The sequence below is a fragment of the Taeniopygia guttata genome, chromosome 1 (assembly GCF_048771995.1).
Source record: "Taeniopygia guttata chromosome 1, bTaeGut7.mat, whole genome shotgun sequence".
Classification (NCBI taxonomy): Eukaryota; Metazoa; Chordata; class Aves; order Passeriformes; family Estrildidae; genus Taeniopygia; species Taeniopygia guttata.
Genome location: NC_133024.1, coordinates 19,460,552 through 19,479,345, shown reverse-complemented (window position 1 = coordinate 19,479,345; position 18,794 = coordinate 19,460,552). Strand labels below are relative to the sequence as shown.

Below are 18,794 nucleotides of genomic sequence, written 5' to 3'. Positions count from 1 at the left end.
GCATCATACATGTAATTTAGCACCAACACTGCATTTTCCTTTGAAGACAGACAGTAATACAGGAAAAAAACGATGCAGCTGATTTGTAGATGTTTTTATCTTGTAGTTCACCAAACTAAACACAAAAGCTATTTTCAAGAGCTTTTAAAAATCTTTAAAACCTTAGGGTGTCTTGACAGCAAGAAGAAGGAGCCTCAAATAATAGATGGAAAAGAATGGCAAAGGCAAAATTCTGACGGTTGGGCAGGAATCAACAAAAGATACAAAAGGAAACTTGAGTAATAAAATTAAGAAGAAATATACAAGAAGTTTTAGTAATTGGGTGCTTGCTCTTATAACTTTAGGGGGTCATCTAGAGTTCAGTACCTGTTATTTTAAGTATCTATTGTGCTGAATAAAGTAAGACTTCATGTATCTCATTTAATAGAATTTTAAAATTAAGTAAGCAGTTCTTCAGGATTAACCATTTCCCTTCTTATTAATTAGTTTCATGCTTTTAGCTCTCATATTTCAGCTGAAATCATAATTTAATTCTCATTGCTGAAAAATCTGGCACAGCTGGTTTAAAAAAAATTGTATGTATGCAGTTCTTAAAAGGATATGAAAGGAAAAAACAGAGCTAGATAGCTACGTTTGACATGTAAGTACTCTACACATCAAGAATGTAAAAAGAGAGTCTTATGCCATAGAAAACTTGTGTAAATGCAGCAGCCAAGCACTACATATTCCAGAATCAGATATATCTCTTTTAAAACCTTGTTTTAAATTTTTAAATTTAAAAAATATATAATTTAAATTTTAAATTTTCAAATGCCTCGTAAGTTGTCAGAGAAATTCCTCTTAAGAGGAGAATTTTAACTCAATAAAATTAAGAAAACAGAAGGATAATTATATTCCTAGGTTTGCCCTTGCAGCATCCATAGTTTTGCATTTTCAAGCATGCTGAAGGTCTTCCCTCTGGCAGTCAAAACAAGAAACAGCTGACACTAGAAACACACCTCCAAAAAGTCCATTCACCCTTCTCACGGAAGGTGACACTACTTTTACAGCCCGAGTGCCCCAGCAGCAGCAGCTGGACATGGGTTTCCTACCTCCAAGCCGAAGAAGGCCTGCACACTGTTTGTTCTGTCCAGACAGTCCAAGCAGTTGGTCCTGACAGTGCCGCTCTGGGATCTGTGCCAAGGACAACAGGAGAGAGAGAACAACTGAAATAACTCATCTAACACATATCTCCTCAACAGGGGCAGGGACAGGGAGATCTGAACCAGAGCAGTAAATCAGGGCATTGTCAGCACCATGTTCCTGCCCCACAAGGACATTTATAAACGTGCCAGCAACAGGGGGTGAGCTTGCTCCAAGTGCTCACTGAGCACAGCTCAGGCATTATTTGCAAATAACATCAGTCCTTCTGCTTCAGTTTCTCCCAGCCCTCCTTGCTTGCTTGGTTAAGTGTCATGCAAGATTGAGGTTTCTTTTCAAACAATTCAACTAACACACTTCCAAAAAACCTCAGAGAGAAATAACTCATAGTTACAACAAAAATGAAAAAAAAAAAAATTACTGAGACAGTTCTTGAATTTTATTTTATTTAGCAAGAAGTAACAAGAATGTATGATATAACTAAAGCCAATTCCAATGCCTCACTACTTGCTCATAAAAATAAAAAACAAGCCTCTCCCCTTTAGCTCAAGGGATGTTTGAGGCCCATAAGCACTCAGAACTGCTCCGCTTACTTTGGGAAAAGCCCGTTAACTCCTTCTAGAAAGCTCTCAAAAGGATCATGTTAAGCAACATGGAGTTCAAAATTCTAATAGCTCTCCCAAGGACACACACTTATCCATTCCTTTTGTCATTCCCTCTACACAATTTGTCCACCAAAGTCAGTATGGTTGCAGCACCTGTATTTTGAGACCTAACCACAAACTGCAGCAAACTCTGAAAAACTTTCTTCAAGGTTTTTTTTTTTCCTTTTGGCATTACTATCTCTGCATTTGGTTTGAAATACAAGGCAAAAAGCCTGACATTTGCCAAAGGAAGTGGTCCATTAACTCAAAAGCATTATAACTACCTTTTATTAACACCAGTCTTTGAGCTGTCACAAGTCACAACTTTTTTCTGCTTTCAGTCTGTTGAATTTTGATTTCTGATGACATTATTTGAATCCCCCAATTTTAAAAAATGCCATTTTTAGAGCTTTTTGGAGCTCATCCCCTCATCATTTAGCAGCTCCTTCTCAGGGAGAACCTCACTCAGCACTTTGCTCTGCAGCACTTTGCTCTGCATTAGTTAAAAGGCGTAAGGGTGTGGAAGGCAGAAGAGAATGAATGTTGCCTGCTTCTATCTCTGCTTCTCTTTTCCTGCTGAGATAAGTGTAGGGACGCTGGAGGCTCCTGGACGGTTTGGATGGATTCAGACGAGAGATCTCAGTTGGTTTCTCTTAGAATATAAGGTTTATGAGGGGTGGTGCGAGGTCCCACCTGGAGCTGCCAGACGCAGCATGTGGCAGGGCCTGAGGTGGTGGGGGAGGGGAGAGACAAAGGGAAGAGAGGGTGCTGTAGGAGAGCAGGGACTCCAAGACGGGGAAACTCCAAGAGAGGGGAAGTTTCAAGAGGGCGTCTGGCCCTTCGGAGACCCCATATCAGGGGGCTTCAAGGTGGGCTGGAACAAGACCTGGGCAATTGGGGTCACAGACACTTGATGTTTCAGGGGAGGGTTACAGGTGTGGGGTGAACCATACATTCTGGGGGTGAGATGGAACAGTCCATTTGACTTTTGGACCCCTCTGTAGGTAAGGTTATTGTCCAGCCAGTAGGGGGCGTTATATTCATCCTGGCTGTACTATTGTGGTTCTTCTGCTAGGCAATCATATTTATCTATCCTTCCCAAAAATAAGCATAGCTTTTGCTCTAGGAATCAGGAATAAGTACATAGCAGAGCAGAAAACATGCATCTCAATCCTGCTTTGAGAAAATGGATCTCTCAAATGGGGGATCCAGACACAGACAAAAACACTGTCCTGAACACGAACATTTACAACACACAGAAAATGGTATGTTCCATCACTGAGGGAAATTCTGAGCCTGTTACACAGGAAGATGGAAAAAACAGACATGAATTCCATGTGGCTGCCCACTAGAAAAAGGATTGTCGACCATTTTCACAAATCCTGAGGTCAAAGGCCTGAAATTAATTCTTGCCCCTTGAATGTCTCACAGAGATCTTCTTTAGAGATTTTTAGAGCATGCACAGAATGAGACAAGATTTTACTAGAGTAAAATAGGTGACTCATATTTCAGCTGTTAAGGATCACCCAGGATATGCTAAAACCACAATAACAGAGGCAACATCCTTTCTCTTATCTTATTGCTGAGGGGTGAAACACATCCCAGCACCACAATTTAATATGAGGAAAGTTATACACACAAACCTTTTCACTTCCTTTCCATCAAAATAAAAAAATCCACACTCTAAGAATTTCTGGACTTGAGGTTTAAGCACACTGTGTAGTTTTTCTGCCTTTCCACCTTTAACCATCTGATGATAGTCGAAGTTCACCATTTTGATATCAGCTGAATGTTCAGATGCTTTCAAATGGCTCTGGCATCATAAACAGAAAAAAAAAAAAAAAAAAAGTATAAATATACCAGTACCTGAACATACAGAAGAAGGAACTAAACAAGAGATTACAAATATTTTAAAAGTTGTTTTATTAGCTTTCTTTTAGGTAAAATTAACAACTTTTATTACACTTGAAATGAATCACTCAGAACTGATTAATATTTCATGCGTATTTTTGTTTTCCTTGTCACAAAGTCAGGTTTTTCCCTTACTACCCCAAGGGTCACCAAGGCAACCCAGTAACCCATGGCTTCTTCTGCTGTTTAAATGTTTTCACTTGGAAAAGGTGATTTCAGTGAAACCCCTTTTCACCAACAGCCACTGACATGCTGGTCAGCAAAGGGAATTGAGTAACACTTCACCAACTACTGCTGGCAAAAACCCACCCAAATTATTTAGGTTGCTGTGGAGAGTGGCTTGAGCCCAACTTTCTCTAATATTCCCTGAACAAGCCTTAAGTGCCCACACAATGTCTGCTGGAAAAGCCCTGGGTAAGGATGCACACCTGGGAACGCTCCCATCTCCTACCATGAGAGCTGGATACAGCAAATATCCCAGTGAATGCCCCAAGATATTCAATCACTACAGCACAGAGGAAAAAGCGAGAGGGAAATAACAGATGACTACTGACATGTTCTCTGCCTTCAGACAGAGCTCCTCAAATGGTCAGTATTTGTGAACTGCAACATGAGGTTTTCTTTTGAACTAGTCCGTGGGAATTAATGAGAGCAGCCACTTATAGTTACCATCTTCTGAACAAATATTTCCTGCTAATCATGAAGCAGATCCATATTTAAATTGATAAACTGTGTTTAAAAAAAATATTAAGGGATATATCCATTAATTTCAAAAGAAATATCTTTAAAAGAAACATCACAGCATTAAATATCATAAAGTAAAATGTATTTATTTAGCAATTTTATAGTATAAAAAAGTTTTATGTTTTCAATAAGGCAATAGTAAGCATGAAATATGGAAGCAAAAATTAAAATCCCTCAATATTGTCACATTGTTGTTATAATTTTCCAGTACGGTAACCAATCTGAACAGAATCAAACCGGAATTACGTAGAGAGCTTTTAACAATTAATTTCACACCACGCATCATAAGCAGTGCTGTTATGATAAAATCCAATTCTAGCTACCAGAGCACAGCGTACCTGGAGGTTTAGTTTCCAAAGGCTATGTAAAAGCTTCATTGCAAACAACCAAGTTCCAAGGATATGCACAGTGAAAGAGCTGTCATACTTACCTGGAAGGCTTTGCTGAGCATGTGCTCCCCTTCTTTTGCCCCAAGTAAATTTACAATAATTTGCTTGCCATATAAATTTTTAAGAGTTTGAAAATGCCTGTTAACAGAATAAAAATTCCACAGTCATTTTCTGACACACAAAAAATTAACAGCCAACATCTGCAACACTGAGAAATTGCAAAGTATTCAACATCAATTTTATTCACACTTTCCAACAAAGCATTAAAAGGCATAAGTAATCCCCAGAAGTTCCTAGCTTAGTTGAATTCCACATTTGTATAGACAAAGCCCCCCATTTGGAATAACATATCCCACCTCTGTGATGCAGCAGAACTTATCAGAGGTTTTTAGTGCATTAGCAAAACTTTAGATGTTTTTTACCTGTCAAAAGCTGGTGCATTTGCCTCGAAACCCCGTGACATCCTGACACGATGGGATCCCACCTACAACACCAAGAGTACATTAAATTGTCTTGTTTTGAGTCAAATGCACGTGAATGTTTCAGCAGTTCTACTGCAAAATTCTGGTATGTCTAAAGAACCTAGAGTCCCTGTAAGGCACAAATTTTTTTTAACCTCTCCTGTAAAAAATGTGTCGCAGTAGTGGGAGCCAAATCAGTCCCTCTTTCAAGAAAATTGTGATGAAATTCTATTACAGTAATTCTTGACGCTTATTGACTTCTTGAAAAGACTTCTCCTCAAGAACAATTCATAAGAAAACAGCCTCTTTGGATGCCCTTAGATAACCCATTTAAAAGAGGAAAAAGAACTTCAAAGAGGTGACATGGAAAAAAGAATGGACATTCAAGTGGTGTGCAAAGCAACTTTTAGACTTGGAGAGACGCAGGCTTGGTGAGTCACAATAGCACCAACATGCTCCCAAAGGATCACCTCATCCTCACAGGCTACTGTGAAGAGGAGCCCAAAGGCTAGTATGAATAAGAATTATCTGTACAATTAAATCTATCTCCTGCTTACCTGCAGTCCTGGCTGTTCCCAAAATAAGGGAACAGATCCTCGAATCTGTATGAAAGATGACACAGAGTCATCCAAATATATCACCTGTTAAGGAAAGTAAAGCATAGTATTAATAATTATCACAGTGCAAGATTTTAGAATTCTTAGCCTTAACTAAACATGGAGCAAATAACATATATTTACATATTACATATTCCACACTACAAGCCAAAATATAGTTTCTGAGACTCTGAACAATTCTCACAAAAAGTTGTGTCACTCTCATGCTCCCTTGCAGAATCACAATTCACAACATGTACGGAAATACAGCTTTTATTATTTGGACTTGAGTAACTTCTGCACTAGGAGTAAGATGTTTTAAGCAAGTTGGTAAGACTTTTCTGCAGGAACAGTTAAAATGAATACCAGTGCACAGAAAATCACCGTGCAGCCTACTCAGAATACTTGCACAGATTTTCTGCATCAGAAACCAACATATCACGGTCCAGGAAAGGAAAACTAAAGTGGAATAACACACCACAGCCATTCAGTGATGCTGGCACACTAGGAAACATGGGCAGAGAAAGTGTAACAAGAGTGTTCTGACTAAACTCCTGAAACTGGAGGTGTACAAGTAGAGACCGCCCCGGCATGGAGTCCTCCTTCAGTCACCTGGGTTCTGGAAGGAGTCAGTGAGTCAGCCAAAAAAAAAAAACTAGGAGCACAAACACAGCCCGAGGAACAATCCTTCGGGAACAGGCTACCATGGAAAGTGAGCCTAGGAAAGCCAGCAAAGAAGGATTTAGCAGGTTCTCACATTTCTGTGTAATGAGGGCAGAGCTATTGAAAACCCAAGGCAGCAGCAGAATGACAGTGGCTTTACAAGCTGCCTTTCAGAGGAGCTCTGCTTAGTGGAATGCTTTATCTTTCCTGAGCCACAAAGTACCGCGTGTTTTTGGTATTTGCCAAAAATCCCTTCTGCCTGTGTCTTTTACTTTAGATTAGCTCAGGCCAGAAGTGGCACATGCTACCATGCAGCTCAAGGGGAAGTACAGCCACCCACAGGAGTTCAGCACCTTCTTAAGCTACTGCAACTCAGACCCAGGCATGCCCTGACCGTAAGCCACACTAAAAACCAAGATCATCAAATTACATAACCTACTTAGCTTCCTAATTTAGTATCAAAGAAACTATTCCAATATCTGCTGGTGGCAGACTTGACTTGTGATTTGTTGATTTAGAGCAAAAATCTCATCACATGGGGACCTACATTGGCTAGTCAGCCAAGCTACGGGCACTGGAGCATAACATACCTGCTCTGTTTCAACAAAATTGGCAACGTGACCATCATCATTTGTTCCCCGGACGTTGAACCGGGTGCCAGCCCGTTCACAGCTTAGTCGTGATATGAGACAAGCCTTCGCCTGCTTGTGAGCTGCATAAATTGTCCTGATCTCCACTCCTCCGCACATGAGGCGTAACAGCCATTCGTCACAGTTCACACCGTAGTGCTTCAGATGTAAATGCAGTGACTGGTTCCTAGCAGGGAGAAAACAACCATCAAAGAACCAGAAGGATTTACAATTCAGCTCGAACTCTTAAGCCAACTGCTAACGCCTTACATTTTACACCTTCTAACACAAAGAAGACCAGGAAAATAGGCATGCTAGATTGTGACGTAACTCATTTAAATCTTCCTGAAATAGCAAATAGCACAGTAAGAAGATGGAGTGAAGCTATGAATTTCCATGACCTTAAAATAGTAACCCTTATACCCCTTGCTTGTCGCCCACAAAAAAAAAACAACACTCCAAAAGCTTGTTTATACTTCTCTGCCCAGCCTTATTTTGAGAAGCCAGAGATTACAGACTCGAGGAAAGCATGGCAGAGTTACAATGACAGGGTTACCTTTTTTCTAGTGTATAAAGCACCACTCAATCTCATACCACCACAAAATAAAGCTAGAATAGAAATTCTTATTAATATACATTGAATACTCTCATTATATGTCACCTAACCCTAGACAGGCTTTCAGGAATACATTCCCAGCCAGCAGGCTCTCATATATCTTTAAACACCAATTTCAGGGCTGAGTGCTGGTACATTATATACTGCATACATGATTCTCTAATACACATTAAAGGAGGATCCACAGTTTGAATGTACCCATGCATTTACCAGCACTAATCAATGCTGTATTAAGTAAGTAAGACTAAAGTTCAGGTTTTGTGAAAATTTTTGTTTGCCTCACTATAGTGGGGCTTGGCTTTTGATCTTCTTCAGAAACATTCACTTGCAAAAAAAAGGGAGCAAAGTTTTCTGCATAGCAAAGAAAAGCGAACTCTAGGAAGACATCTGGTTGTGTCTCTGCCCAGAAAATTCTACTGGAATTGCAAACAGCATGATCATTGTAACAGTGGAAGCTCTTTAATTTTAGCCTTTTCATCCTAAACCTAAGTATACAGATGCATTATAACAGGCCACTGAAAGCAAACAATATTCTTTCCCTGGGCACTCTGAGCCTAGATGTTTGGCACAGAAAAATCCCCAGGAAGCTCACTCAAGTGCATCTGCAGAATACTTCCTGTTCTTGACTTTTAGTGGTTACATTTGTAGATCTTGGAATCTGGACATTCCACCTACCTCCAGGGAGGACTGGTCCTTACTAAAAAAACCACAGAACCGGTAACTGCCAAAGTTTTACAACATGGGTCAGAATCAGCCCAGCTTATTTGGACATGGTCACCAGGCATCACTTCTCAAACCTTGATATACTGACTGATTAATGGAGAGCCAAGAATTTTTCCAGATGCCCAGACAAACAGCAAGGTTTCTACAACCCCTGTACACCTACATCAAGGAAATAATGTTTCTGAAGACCAGAGCTTATTTCCTACTTAGTAATTTTTTCTTATATTTCACTCTGATCGGATTCCTCTACCTGACTGAAATAGCAGCTAAGACTAGAGAAGCATTGGCTCATATGCTAGAGCTGGTTTGGTGCATTTTGGCCAGAAGAGGGGGACAGATTTAGCTTTTCACCTGTTCTAACAGTGTAAAGCCAAGTCTTCAGAACCTTTCCAAGACTCCTGGACATACAGAGCATTTTTAACAAAGGCTGAAGGGAACAGAATTTCTGACATGTCGATGTGCATTACCGGCATTATTTAAAGCTGCTGATCGACAGAAAGAGCAGTACTCCTCTCACCGAAAAGTCTTTGTGTGAAAACAATACTTTATTCAAAAATATCCAGTAAAAGGATAGTAAGTGCAGCAGCCAAGCAAAGTGCACTTTGTAGCAGACCCTACCTGCTGTCCCAACAAAGCCTGCAATGTCACAATTTTTTGAGTAACAAAACTTTTGAAGTGCTTTCATATGTTGGAAACCCCCTTGGAATCTATCTATAAACACCACATCATTTTAGAATCCAGAACATTCTAAAAAACAGTAATTTTTTTTTCTTTGAAGTTTCATAACCACACCCATTTAAAAATGACACAATTCATTAATAATTAAGAGGCATCAAAACTGAAACACAACATCACAGGAGATAGATGAAAATACAACATAAGCTGTGAAAAATCTGTGCCTTCCAATTAAAAAACTTCCAAGTGGTCACAAAACCATCCTGCCATTAGTAATATACTTCTGCCCCTAGAAAATGTTCGAGTAATGCTATTCCATCTCAAGATTTGTGGGAGAAAGGTGTACACATAAGAGCTGGGAAAGACAAGGACAAAAACTTGCTAGGCATTAGTTTGTAGAAGAGTTCATTATGTAACACCTGCTGAAGCCATTCTGAACTCACCAGAAGAACCTATTGTCAGTGGTGTGCTCCTGCATGCTGCGGTGAGCACTGAGACTCAGGTCTAAGCTGACACCAGTGGCAGACCACGCAAAATAAAAGTTTCCAGAGTTCAGCACTTTGCGCACTTCTGAAATACGATCCTCGTCTGTTGGGTCAACCCGCAGTGACACAAACTCAGTGGAAGTAACTCGGAAAACTTCAGAGTCCTGAATCTTTCCTACAGACATGCATCCTGTTACCAGAACCAGATAATGTAACAGTGTGTCCCCTGCAAAACAAGAGAGGGCAGGAAAGAGAATGGATCTTAGCAGAGCAGATGTTGATTCATTCATGTGCTGAAGGCACACAAACCCACCCCAGTTTGCCTGAAAAATGCACAGAGAACCAACGCCAAGAACACATTCGCAAGCTCTACAGACAAAAAGGAGAAACTACTCTGCAAAGAACAGGGATTGCAAAAACAGAAGTTATTTTTGTCCACCCCCTCATTTCTGGGAGTGGTCCAAATTTGTAAGCTATTCTGCAAAGAAAAAAAAATCAAACCAAGAAAACAAATAGAAAGAAAGAAGCCCTGTTCCTGGTGCAAAGATCCAGTCTTACAGGAGCACCACAGTACTCTGCCCCAAATGAAAAATTCAGGTTTTACACATTTGACTCACCGAGATTTAATCTTAACACACCCAGGAGCCCATATGCATCCATGACTTTGGAGTATGTATTCTTGATTGTGTCTTTTTCTGCGGAAGCTGTGGAGAGAAAATGGAAGATTTGCTGATGTAAAAGCCCCAATGCTATGGCAGTGAGAACGAGCCACTCCAAACTGAAAACCTGAGGGATTATAAAAGCAGCCGCTTACGTTATGCTTCTGGAAAGAAATCAAAATGTATGAGCATATGGCACTTTATAATGGAAAATGAGGGTTTGATTCTGCGATGAAGTATGAACGTGCTATGTTTTTAAGCAATAAAAAAGCAAAACTCCAAGTGATATTGAAGGAGAATACTGGCATTTTTAACAACATCATCTCTTACTATAAAAAGTGTGTACAACACAGACAAATAAGACACCTGAAAATGCTTTCCTGTAATTAAAATTAGTGCTTAACTTTGCTTTTTTTCATGGAAAAAAAAATTACCCCTTTTCTCCAAGAATAAAACCATCATGTGGCAGTATTATCTCTGAACAAGACTATCACAAGTCCATTTTACCTATCTTAGATATATTCCAAGCAGATCAAAACTCTTGCAGGTCTATAAAAACTGGTATTTAAAACCCATGTCTTAGATGAATTAGGAAGACACAATTTTCACAGACAGTTTTGGAAAAAAAACCACAAAACAGCCCTGGCATATTTTAGAAGAAATAGAAGTACATCTGCCATTGCTCTCCTGGGAGTTAAGTGTATATTTTAGCCCTTTCATCAGCACTATAACACCCAGGCCCACCAGCCTGACTGCAGAGCAGCAGGATCCCACCTGTCCTGAGCTTTAGCTCATGACCAAGACTGCGCCAGAAGGCCAACAATAACAATTCCAGCTTTGCCACTGGATTTACAGAGATCAAGATTCCATGGTTACCAGCAATCAGCACCGTTTTGCTTTGACACTAAAAACCTCGGGACATGACATGAAGAAGAGTAAATCAAAAAGCCTATCTGCCCTGGCATTCTGTTGTGCTCTCTCTCACATTAGCTACATCATTTAGAATAGAATCTCTATTTTATTCAGAATAATAATAATAAAAAAACCTCTATTTTACATAGAATTGCTCTTTCTAACAAGTTTCCCTTAAGATTAGTATAGCCCAGCCTGTGCACAAGCCTACCACTTGTACAAATATCTGCCAGTTATTAAAGTGGATCAGACAATTTACAATAGATCAAACAATTATTTAACCACAGCTTGAAATTCAACCCCATTCAATGTTTTATTCAGTGATTTTTAAAAAGTTTCTTTACCTTATTGCACTAAAATTCATGTAATACAGATTTAATGAAAATAGGGGGTTTTAATATATTTTTTTTATAGCAGCATGAGGATGTATTTCTGAAGTCCTCACCCAGGGTGAGTGTAAAGAATCTGAAGCTAATCTAAAAACATTTTGTCAGCATCACCAAACTGTGTTTTTCTTAACCAGAAAACCACCAGGGTGGAACGAACTTCTAAACTTCAGACACTGGTTCCTTCAATCTGTTTTTGAGAAAGGGTTTAATGATACCAATTTACTCTTCTAAACTCAGTCTTCCATAACCAGAAAGCTGACGTGTTCTTCCTCCACACTTGAAATGATTATGGAAAGATCAGGTTTCGTTTCAAACTTCTTGCAGGATTTTTCTTAAACGTGCCTGCATGTAAGAACAATGCCTTTTCTGTCTTTTTTGGATTTATTCTTTTTTTCCGTTGCAGAGAATGCTGGATATCCTTGTTAAGCCTTAATAAGTAAATGCCCGAAGAAAATTAAGTAACACGGGCTTTGCAAATTCAGACCAACAAAAAAGGCCAACAAAGGCTAATAAAGCAGCAAAGGGTTGCAAAACCAACCAACTAACCCAATAAAAATAGAGCAACTTACTGTAGCTAGTCAATTATTATTTTCTTAAAGTGTCCAAGAACCAAACAAAAGCATTTCATGCCATGTTTTTCATTTACATTGGACCTAATTCAGTGTGAACTCAAAGCTTTTCCACAGTGACCATCTAAGTGTTTCTCTCTCACACTGCCCGCACTTTTCCCACCTCAATTTATTTTTTAAGGCCAAAAGTCACATGGGAAAATGTCAAATATGGCATCAGTTCCTCCATCCTGCCCTGGTCCATCCTTACCTACCCCAGGCTTCTGCTTTTGAGGCAGTGCCCAATAAGGAATGTCCTGTGGTCAGGAGTCTAACAACATCAAGGAAAAGCACTTGAAGCTTCTGAAAACCAAGATGAAATCAGGAAGACACAGCTTCACCACACCCCTTTCCATTCTCTTCCCAAAGGACTCTTACCCAGGTCAAAGTCTGCTCTCTAGAAGCCCAAGGCACCAATCCTGCTAACACTATCTTCAGCCCTCCAAAAATGGAAAAATTTTATCCTTTCATGATCACTATTAAGCCGTATCAAGAAACCCAAACCAAACTAACAAAAAACTCCACAAAATCACAACACTTACAAAGTGATTTTCAAATCAATTTATAATGTACCTCTGGAGAAAGCCAGAAAGCCCCATTTGCAGTGTTAAGAGAAAAACAACAAAATTTCAAGTCACTATTTATTAAGGATTAACAGGAAACAGCATTTTAAAATGCCATCTGAAACAAGCACCTTATCAATCACGGACTCTCATAAAAAGGTGAAAAATTATTTTGAAGGGAATATGTCAGCCCTCCCAGTGTTACAGAAGTGGAACCCCATCAACAATCCTGTTTTTAGGATAATCTGGTTCAACACATATTGCGCTTCATTCCAGATCCAGAAATCAGTTTCCCAGTTTTAACAATTAAAAGGTTCAGATCACATTGAAAGTCACCACGTAAACTCTATGATTGGGTTCTCTTCTTGGTGCGCTCACAGGGTGCTGTAAGACAACACATTTCAAGTTAGTGGCTACAGTTTCCAGCTACAATATGGGACTCTGAGCTGGGAACAAAACCACAGTCCTGAAATTATGTGCATTTCCTTCAGACCCAAGACTCCTAACTTACATTACACGAGACAAAAGTCCACACAACTGTCATTTTAAAATGTTTAGAATCTGAAAAATCTGGGGAAAAAAGTGAAAAATTTATGAACGCAATTTGGTTTTTATCTTTTAAGACCAAGGTTTTCAAGAGTTTTGTCAAATTAGGACAGTTAGATTTTTGGTATTTAAATTAAACCTAACACCTGAATATTACCACAGAGGTGACATTAAAATCAGAATAGAGCCACCACTTTCATCTATTAAATTAGCCAACCAAAGAACTATTTTTTTACTTTTTCTACGTCTTTTTTTTACACAGCCCTAGTACTGGCTCAGCTCAAGATGCTGGGGATGAGAAAACCCTGCCAGATTGCTTTTCAAGGCCTGCTGAGACCACCTTGGTTTAACCGCGTGGAAGAATTTTCTTCCTAAGAAGTGGTGTGAGCAGCACTGCTAACCACAGCAGCGAACAGCTGTCAGGGTGCCTGCTGCACATGGATTACTACAGCTCTCACTTCAGCTCCAGAGAGCCCAGGTGGGCCCTGTGCCTCCTCCTGCTCACAGCTGCTCTCTCCTCAGCTTTACTGTGACTCTGAAGTCCAACGATGTGCGTGACATTTCTGCTCGGGGCACTCACGGCTCTGTTTTCCCAGACAGAATGTTCTCCATGGCAGGCAACGGGAGCAAAGACAGTTTACCACTCATTTGGGATGACTCACCAGCAGGGAGATGGAGAGAGAACACACTCCTGCCCAGCCAGGGAAACCTCTCCAGCTAAGACATCTCAGAGAATCCTATTTCAAAAAATAGATATACTGCCCATTTCACATGGAAAGTAAGAAAAATAGATCTATGACACCCTCCCACTAAATTACAAAAAAATCAGCAGTGAAGCTGCTGACATACCCAGGTGCTCTCAACAGGCTTTGAGAAGAATCCCCCACACTCCAGTGTCTTGGGCTAACCCAATTTCAGAACTGTGCTGACCAAAGAGGTGTTAAATGTACAAAGGAAAGCAAAGTACTCCTCACAGCAACATCAATTAGTTCACACAGAACACCTCCAGGAGAAGTACGGCCTGGGCAGCTCCCATATTCAGACTGAGTGGTTATACAACCACCACCTCTGAACTATCCCTTCGACCCTCCTCCTCAGTTCCCTCTGACTTGGCTGCCTGGAGCAGCACATGGCACACACACTGAAAATCACCCAGCATCTGAGCTGCGCAGTATTTCCTGCCAAGGCTCAACTAAATCCTCTGAATCATCTTGCAGTGTCTCACCGAGGGCAGGAAGGGAGGAAGGTTAACACAGTTATCCTTCCCTCAGCAAAATGACAGATGTGCTTCCTTTAAGATGACACTGAAGTGATCAGTAAACTTCCATCCCATTCTCTTAGCCCATTTCAAAGCTAAATTTCTGTACATGGGTATTCCAAGGGGTGCAGTTCACTTAGGCGCTCAGAACTGAACCACATAAATCAGTTTTAATGCTAAAATGTATTTCACTAGGCTGTGCATATATTATCCACTCTACATACAGGTAATAACTGTGATCAGGTATAAGGCTAAACATGTTACTTCTTCTCCAGTATTTATTAAAATATTTGGAAAAATGTCTAACAACTTTGAAGTCAGTATTGTCAATTTTTGTAGTCTAAAAAGTGGTAGCACCATCATGAACACCCAGAAGTTTTTGACAGTTTAAAGTGATGCTGTTCTGGATTTAAATTTATATATACTTGATCTGACCATTTATCTATCTATTCACAGGGATTTTACAAACATGGGAAATCTTCCCCAAGGGACAGTAGTATTGCATTAACTTTGTTTATTATTTGTACAAATACCTGTTAAGTTTGTACAGCTACAGACTGGAATCTTCTGGCTGGATTCTGGCTGGTGACATGACCAGCGAGACAGAGAAGTAACATTTCACAAATCTTCCCAAAGTACTAATAATTGTACTCCTTTAAACATGCATTAAAAAGAACAGATACCAGATGGGAACAGCAGGCAGAAAAAGAGAAGAAAGAAACCTGAGCTAGGGGACTCCTGGGCTTTTTCTGCTGTCAGTTTCAGATTGTGATCTTCCAACCATTAAGAAAAGTATCAGTACATAAAGAATTAAGGGAATTATATGGAAATAAAACAGAGGGAATTAAGGAAAAATGCCACTGCTCAATATTCAGTGGAAAACTATGCCCGTGTACCAGACAGAAAAAGAGTAACCAGTTTCCTGGTTAAGCTTACTGAAAACAATACCCAGTAACTACTTCCAGCTGAGTGTGAACATTTGCTATGACGTAACCTACCAATTAGAATTCCAAGGACAGCGCTTTGCAGATTAATAATGAGCTATCACTAAGTACAGAACGAAAGAGGAGAGAGGCTTCCAAACTTCTTCAGGTCTGGCTTCCTCTGCTTGGTAAAACAAAGCCAGGAAGCGGGCAAGAACTTTGACGTGGGTTTTAATTTTTAGGAAAGGACATTTATCCAGGTGCCTGCAGTATATCCCGGCAGGAGAAGTGATTTACTGCCCTTTTTGAGCATAACCTTCAGAAATAAAAAATTTTTCATCTGTTAGACCCTAAGTAGCTCAAGCATAATAATTACTAAACACAGGCTAAAACAATCTGTTCCACAAATCTTGAAAACATTTTATGGCTTGCATGAAACCTGATTGCTAACTTTATGACTAGACACTTATTCCCAATCCACACTACAGTGCCTCATGGATACTGCTACCAAAGTCAGGGAGATTACTTAAGTACATAGTAAGAAGAAACTGTAACAGAAAAAAAAGCAGAATTTTAAAAAGAGGAGAAAAGCACACACTGTTCACCTGGATAATCATACAGCTGTAGCAACCATGCAAGTCATTGCCTGCTTGCAACAGCTTCTGGCTAAGGAGAAAACTACTTCCATGGAATGAAAGCTTTCTATAGAGGAGCCAAAATTGAGCTCTGAAATGCTGTGCAACTAGGTGCTTTGGCTTCCTAAAGAACACAAACATATGTTATAATTTTACGTATTTTAAAAGTCTATGTATAGGCCTTATGGTTCTCTTCTGCACTTTAGTGTTCTCCAGCAAAAAAATAAAAAAAGGGGAGGGGGGGAAAATTTAGGAGGGGGAATCTGATGCATTTTTCACTTAAAACACGTAAAAATAACTTTGCAATGCAAGGCATCTGGCTCCAAATATTACTCATTTTATTACAAGACAAAGCAATACCAAGTCTTGAGGGAGGTTAAAAATACAGGGACAAAATAAAGCTAAAAATCACACAAAATGAAATAAAACCAAATTATTATATAACATTTAAGAATATAGCATTTATTGCTGTGAAATGCAACATAGAAATTAGCTCATCAATGAGTTATCACATGTTCAAAACAGGGTTTTTCAGAACCCAAGAAACAAGGTGATATGGGAGATCTAATTATAAGAAAATTTAGTGGACGTGAAAATATAGATGTATAAAGAACTGTAACGAAATGCGCAAAATTCTCTCTCAACAGATGAATATAAGAAAATGCCTCTTTTCTCATTTAAATCAGAAGCCTCTCCATTACCAAACAGAAAAACAGAACAGTTGCTTCTTTACATTCCACAAACAAAATGGCTCACACAATGTCAAGTCTGCCACCTTTCTAACACAGTAGTTACTAAAATAGATCAACTTACAGAGGACAGCCACAGCTCCAGACTCAAACATGAGACATTCTTCTCTGTTCCTGGTTTCCACAATCACGCTGAAGGGAAGTGGATCCAACTTGTGATAGACACGGTATCCTTTACTGAAAGCCATTTTGCCTCAAACACACGGCCCTGGCCAACACAAGATGATGTTAATGAAACCTCCCTGTGCTTCTAGACACCTCCTGCAAACTTGGTTTTTGACCCACGGCCTTTCCTAGAGATTTAACATGTTCAACAAAAACAAACAACAAAATCCCCTGCTCCCTCATTCTACCTCATGAGACTTAGTTTATCTATGTCCAAAAAAAAAAAAAAAAATTACAGGGATTACCTAAAGATGGCATAAGAGTGTTTCAAAACCAGAACTACCCAGAGAAACACCTTTCAAAATCTGGATTTATTTAAAAGCGTCTTTGAGACAAGTAGAATTTTACAGAATCCCTGGCTTGTTCATCCAGTTCCACCCCTTGCCATGGGTAGGGATGCATTCCACTATCCCAGGCTGCTCCAAGCCCTGTCCAACCTGGCCTTGGATACTTAAAGGGATGGAGCAGCCACAGCTTCTCTGGGCACCCTGGCCCAGGGCCTTCCCACCTTCTCAGGGAACATACCTAAATCTAATCCTACTCTATTTTAGTTTAAAGCAATTTCTTTCCCAAAAGTTAATAAATAGGATTTCTCCTTAGGGAAATAAAAAATAAAAGGTTTTCCAGCTACCAGCAATATGGAAGAGTAGCAACCACCTCAATGGCAAACCAATGCCAAAAACAGAAGGGGAGCCTTCAATTTTTAGATCTATTCCACTAATTCTGCCCTTGTACAAAAAGACAGTATATTTTAAACACTGAAGCCGTCAAGGCATTTTAAAGGACCGTACAAAAACGTCAACGTATTTTCGGCTTTTTCCCCCCCCATTTTTTTTTTTAAATTAAGGAAGGGTTTGATTTGGATTTAAACCCTGCCCTGCGGCGGCTGAAACATCGCAGTGTTGTATTGGTGACGCTGCCCGCCAGCCACACACGAGTGAGACCTTAAAAAAAACCCACAAAACTCTCATACTGCAGCAAATCATAAATAAACGCGAGAACAGCCCAGTTTTCCGTGCTAAGGCTCGGGAAAACGCAGCGAAGGAGGATTGCTCCGGAGCACCCGGAGCGGGTAATTGCGCCCTCCCTTCCCGGCAGTTCCCCGACCTCCGGAGCGGACACGCACGGCCTGCTTCGGCCTCTCCCGGGCCCCGCCGCGGCCGGGCGCGCTCAGGTCACGGCCGAGCCGCGGGCCTCCCAGGGCCGGGCCGCCGCATTCCCGCAGAGGGACGCGCTGGGCAGCGCCCGCCCCTGCGCAAGCCTACCTGCCGCCCGAGCGCGTACGAGACCTCCGAGCCCCAGGCCGGCCCCGCGGTACCGCCACTCTCACCGTGCGCCCGCCGCCGCGGAGCCGGCGGAATCCACTTCCTCCCGGCCCCGCGTCCTTCCGCACTGCGCCGCCCGCCCCGGAGGGGAGGTGCCGGGGGGCGGACGCTGGGCCGAGGTGGGACGGAGCTGCGGTTTTAACGAACCGAGCCCAATGCTGAGCACAGCCACGCCCCGGTCCCGCTGCGGGGTTATTACGAGGAGCAGAAGCCAAGGGACAGACTCAGGAATAGCCGTGCGGACTGAGCCGCCACTGAGCCACCTCGCTGGGCAAAGGGCTGCGAAACTCACAGCCCTCGGGTCGAGGGGGAGCCCTCTGAAACCGGCGTCTTGCTAACTGCAGTCATGGAATAGAGCCGTGGAATATCCCGAGTTGGAAGGGACC

The 18,794-nt window shown here is 40.9% G+C and overlaps 1 protein-coding gene across 18 annotated transcripts in view; it reads right to left on the bottom strand.

Annotated features, from left to right (window-relative positions):
- SYNJ1 (synaptojanin 1) overlaps positions 1-18,517 on the bottom strand; it is a 50,047-nt gene extending 31,530 nt beyond the window's left edge. For 12 of the 18 annotated variants that reach the window (XM_030264830.4, XM_030264801.4, XM_072924588.1 and 9 more), the window contains exons 1-10: positions 18,349-18,516; positions 16,983-17,126; positions 10,294-10,380; positions 9,635-9,902; positions 7,139-7,364; positions 5,847-5,930; positions 5,251-5,312; positions 4,870-4,966; positions 3,428-3,597; positions 1,092-1,173 (exon numbers count right to left, since the gene is read on the bottom strand). In XM_030264830.4, coding sequence (XP_030120690.2) covers positions 1,092-1,173; positions 3,428-3,597; positions 4,870-4,966; positions 5,251-5,312; positions 5,847-5,930; positions 7,139-7,364; positions 9,635-9,902; positions 10,294-10,380; positions 16,983-17,106 — 1,200 coding nt within the window. In that variant the 5' untranslated portion in view covers positions 17,107-17,126; positions 18,349-18,516. Of the gene's footprint in view, positions 1-1,091; positions 1,174-3,427; positions 3,598-4,869; positions 4,967-5,250; positions 5,313-5,846; positions 5,931-7,138; positions 7,365-9,634; positions 9,903-10,293; positions 10,381-16,982; positions 17,127-18,348 lie in introns of all 18 variants that reach the window. The other 6 variants (XM_030264771.4, XM_030264787.4, XM_030264807.4 and 3 more) reach the window with 1 other exon arrangement.
- Positions 18,518-18,794: the final 277 nt, after the last annotated feature.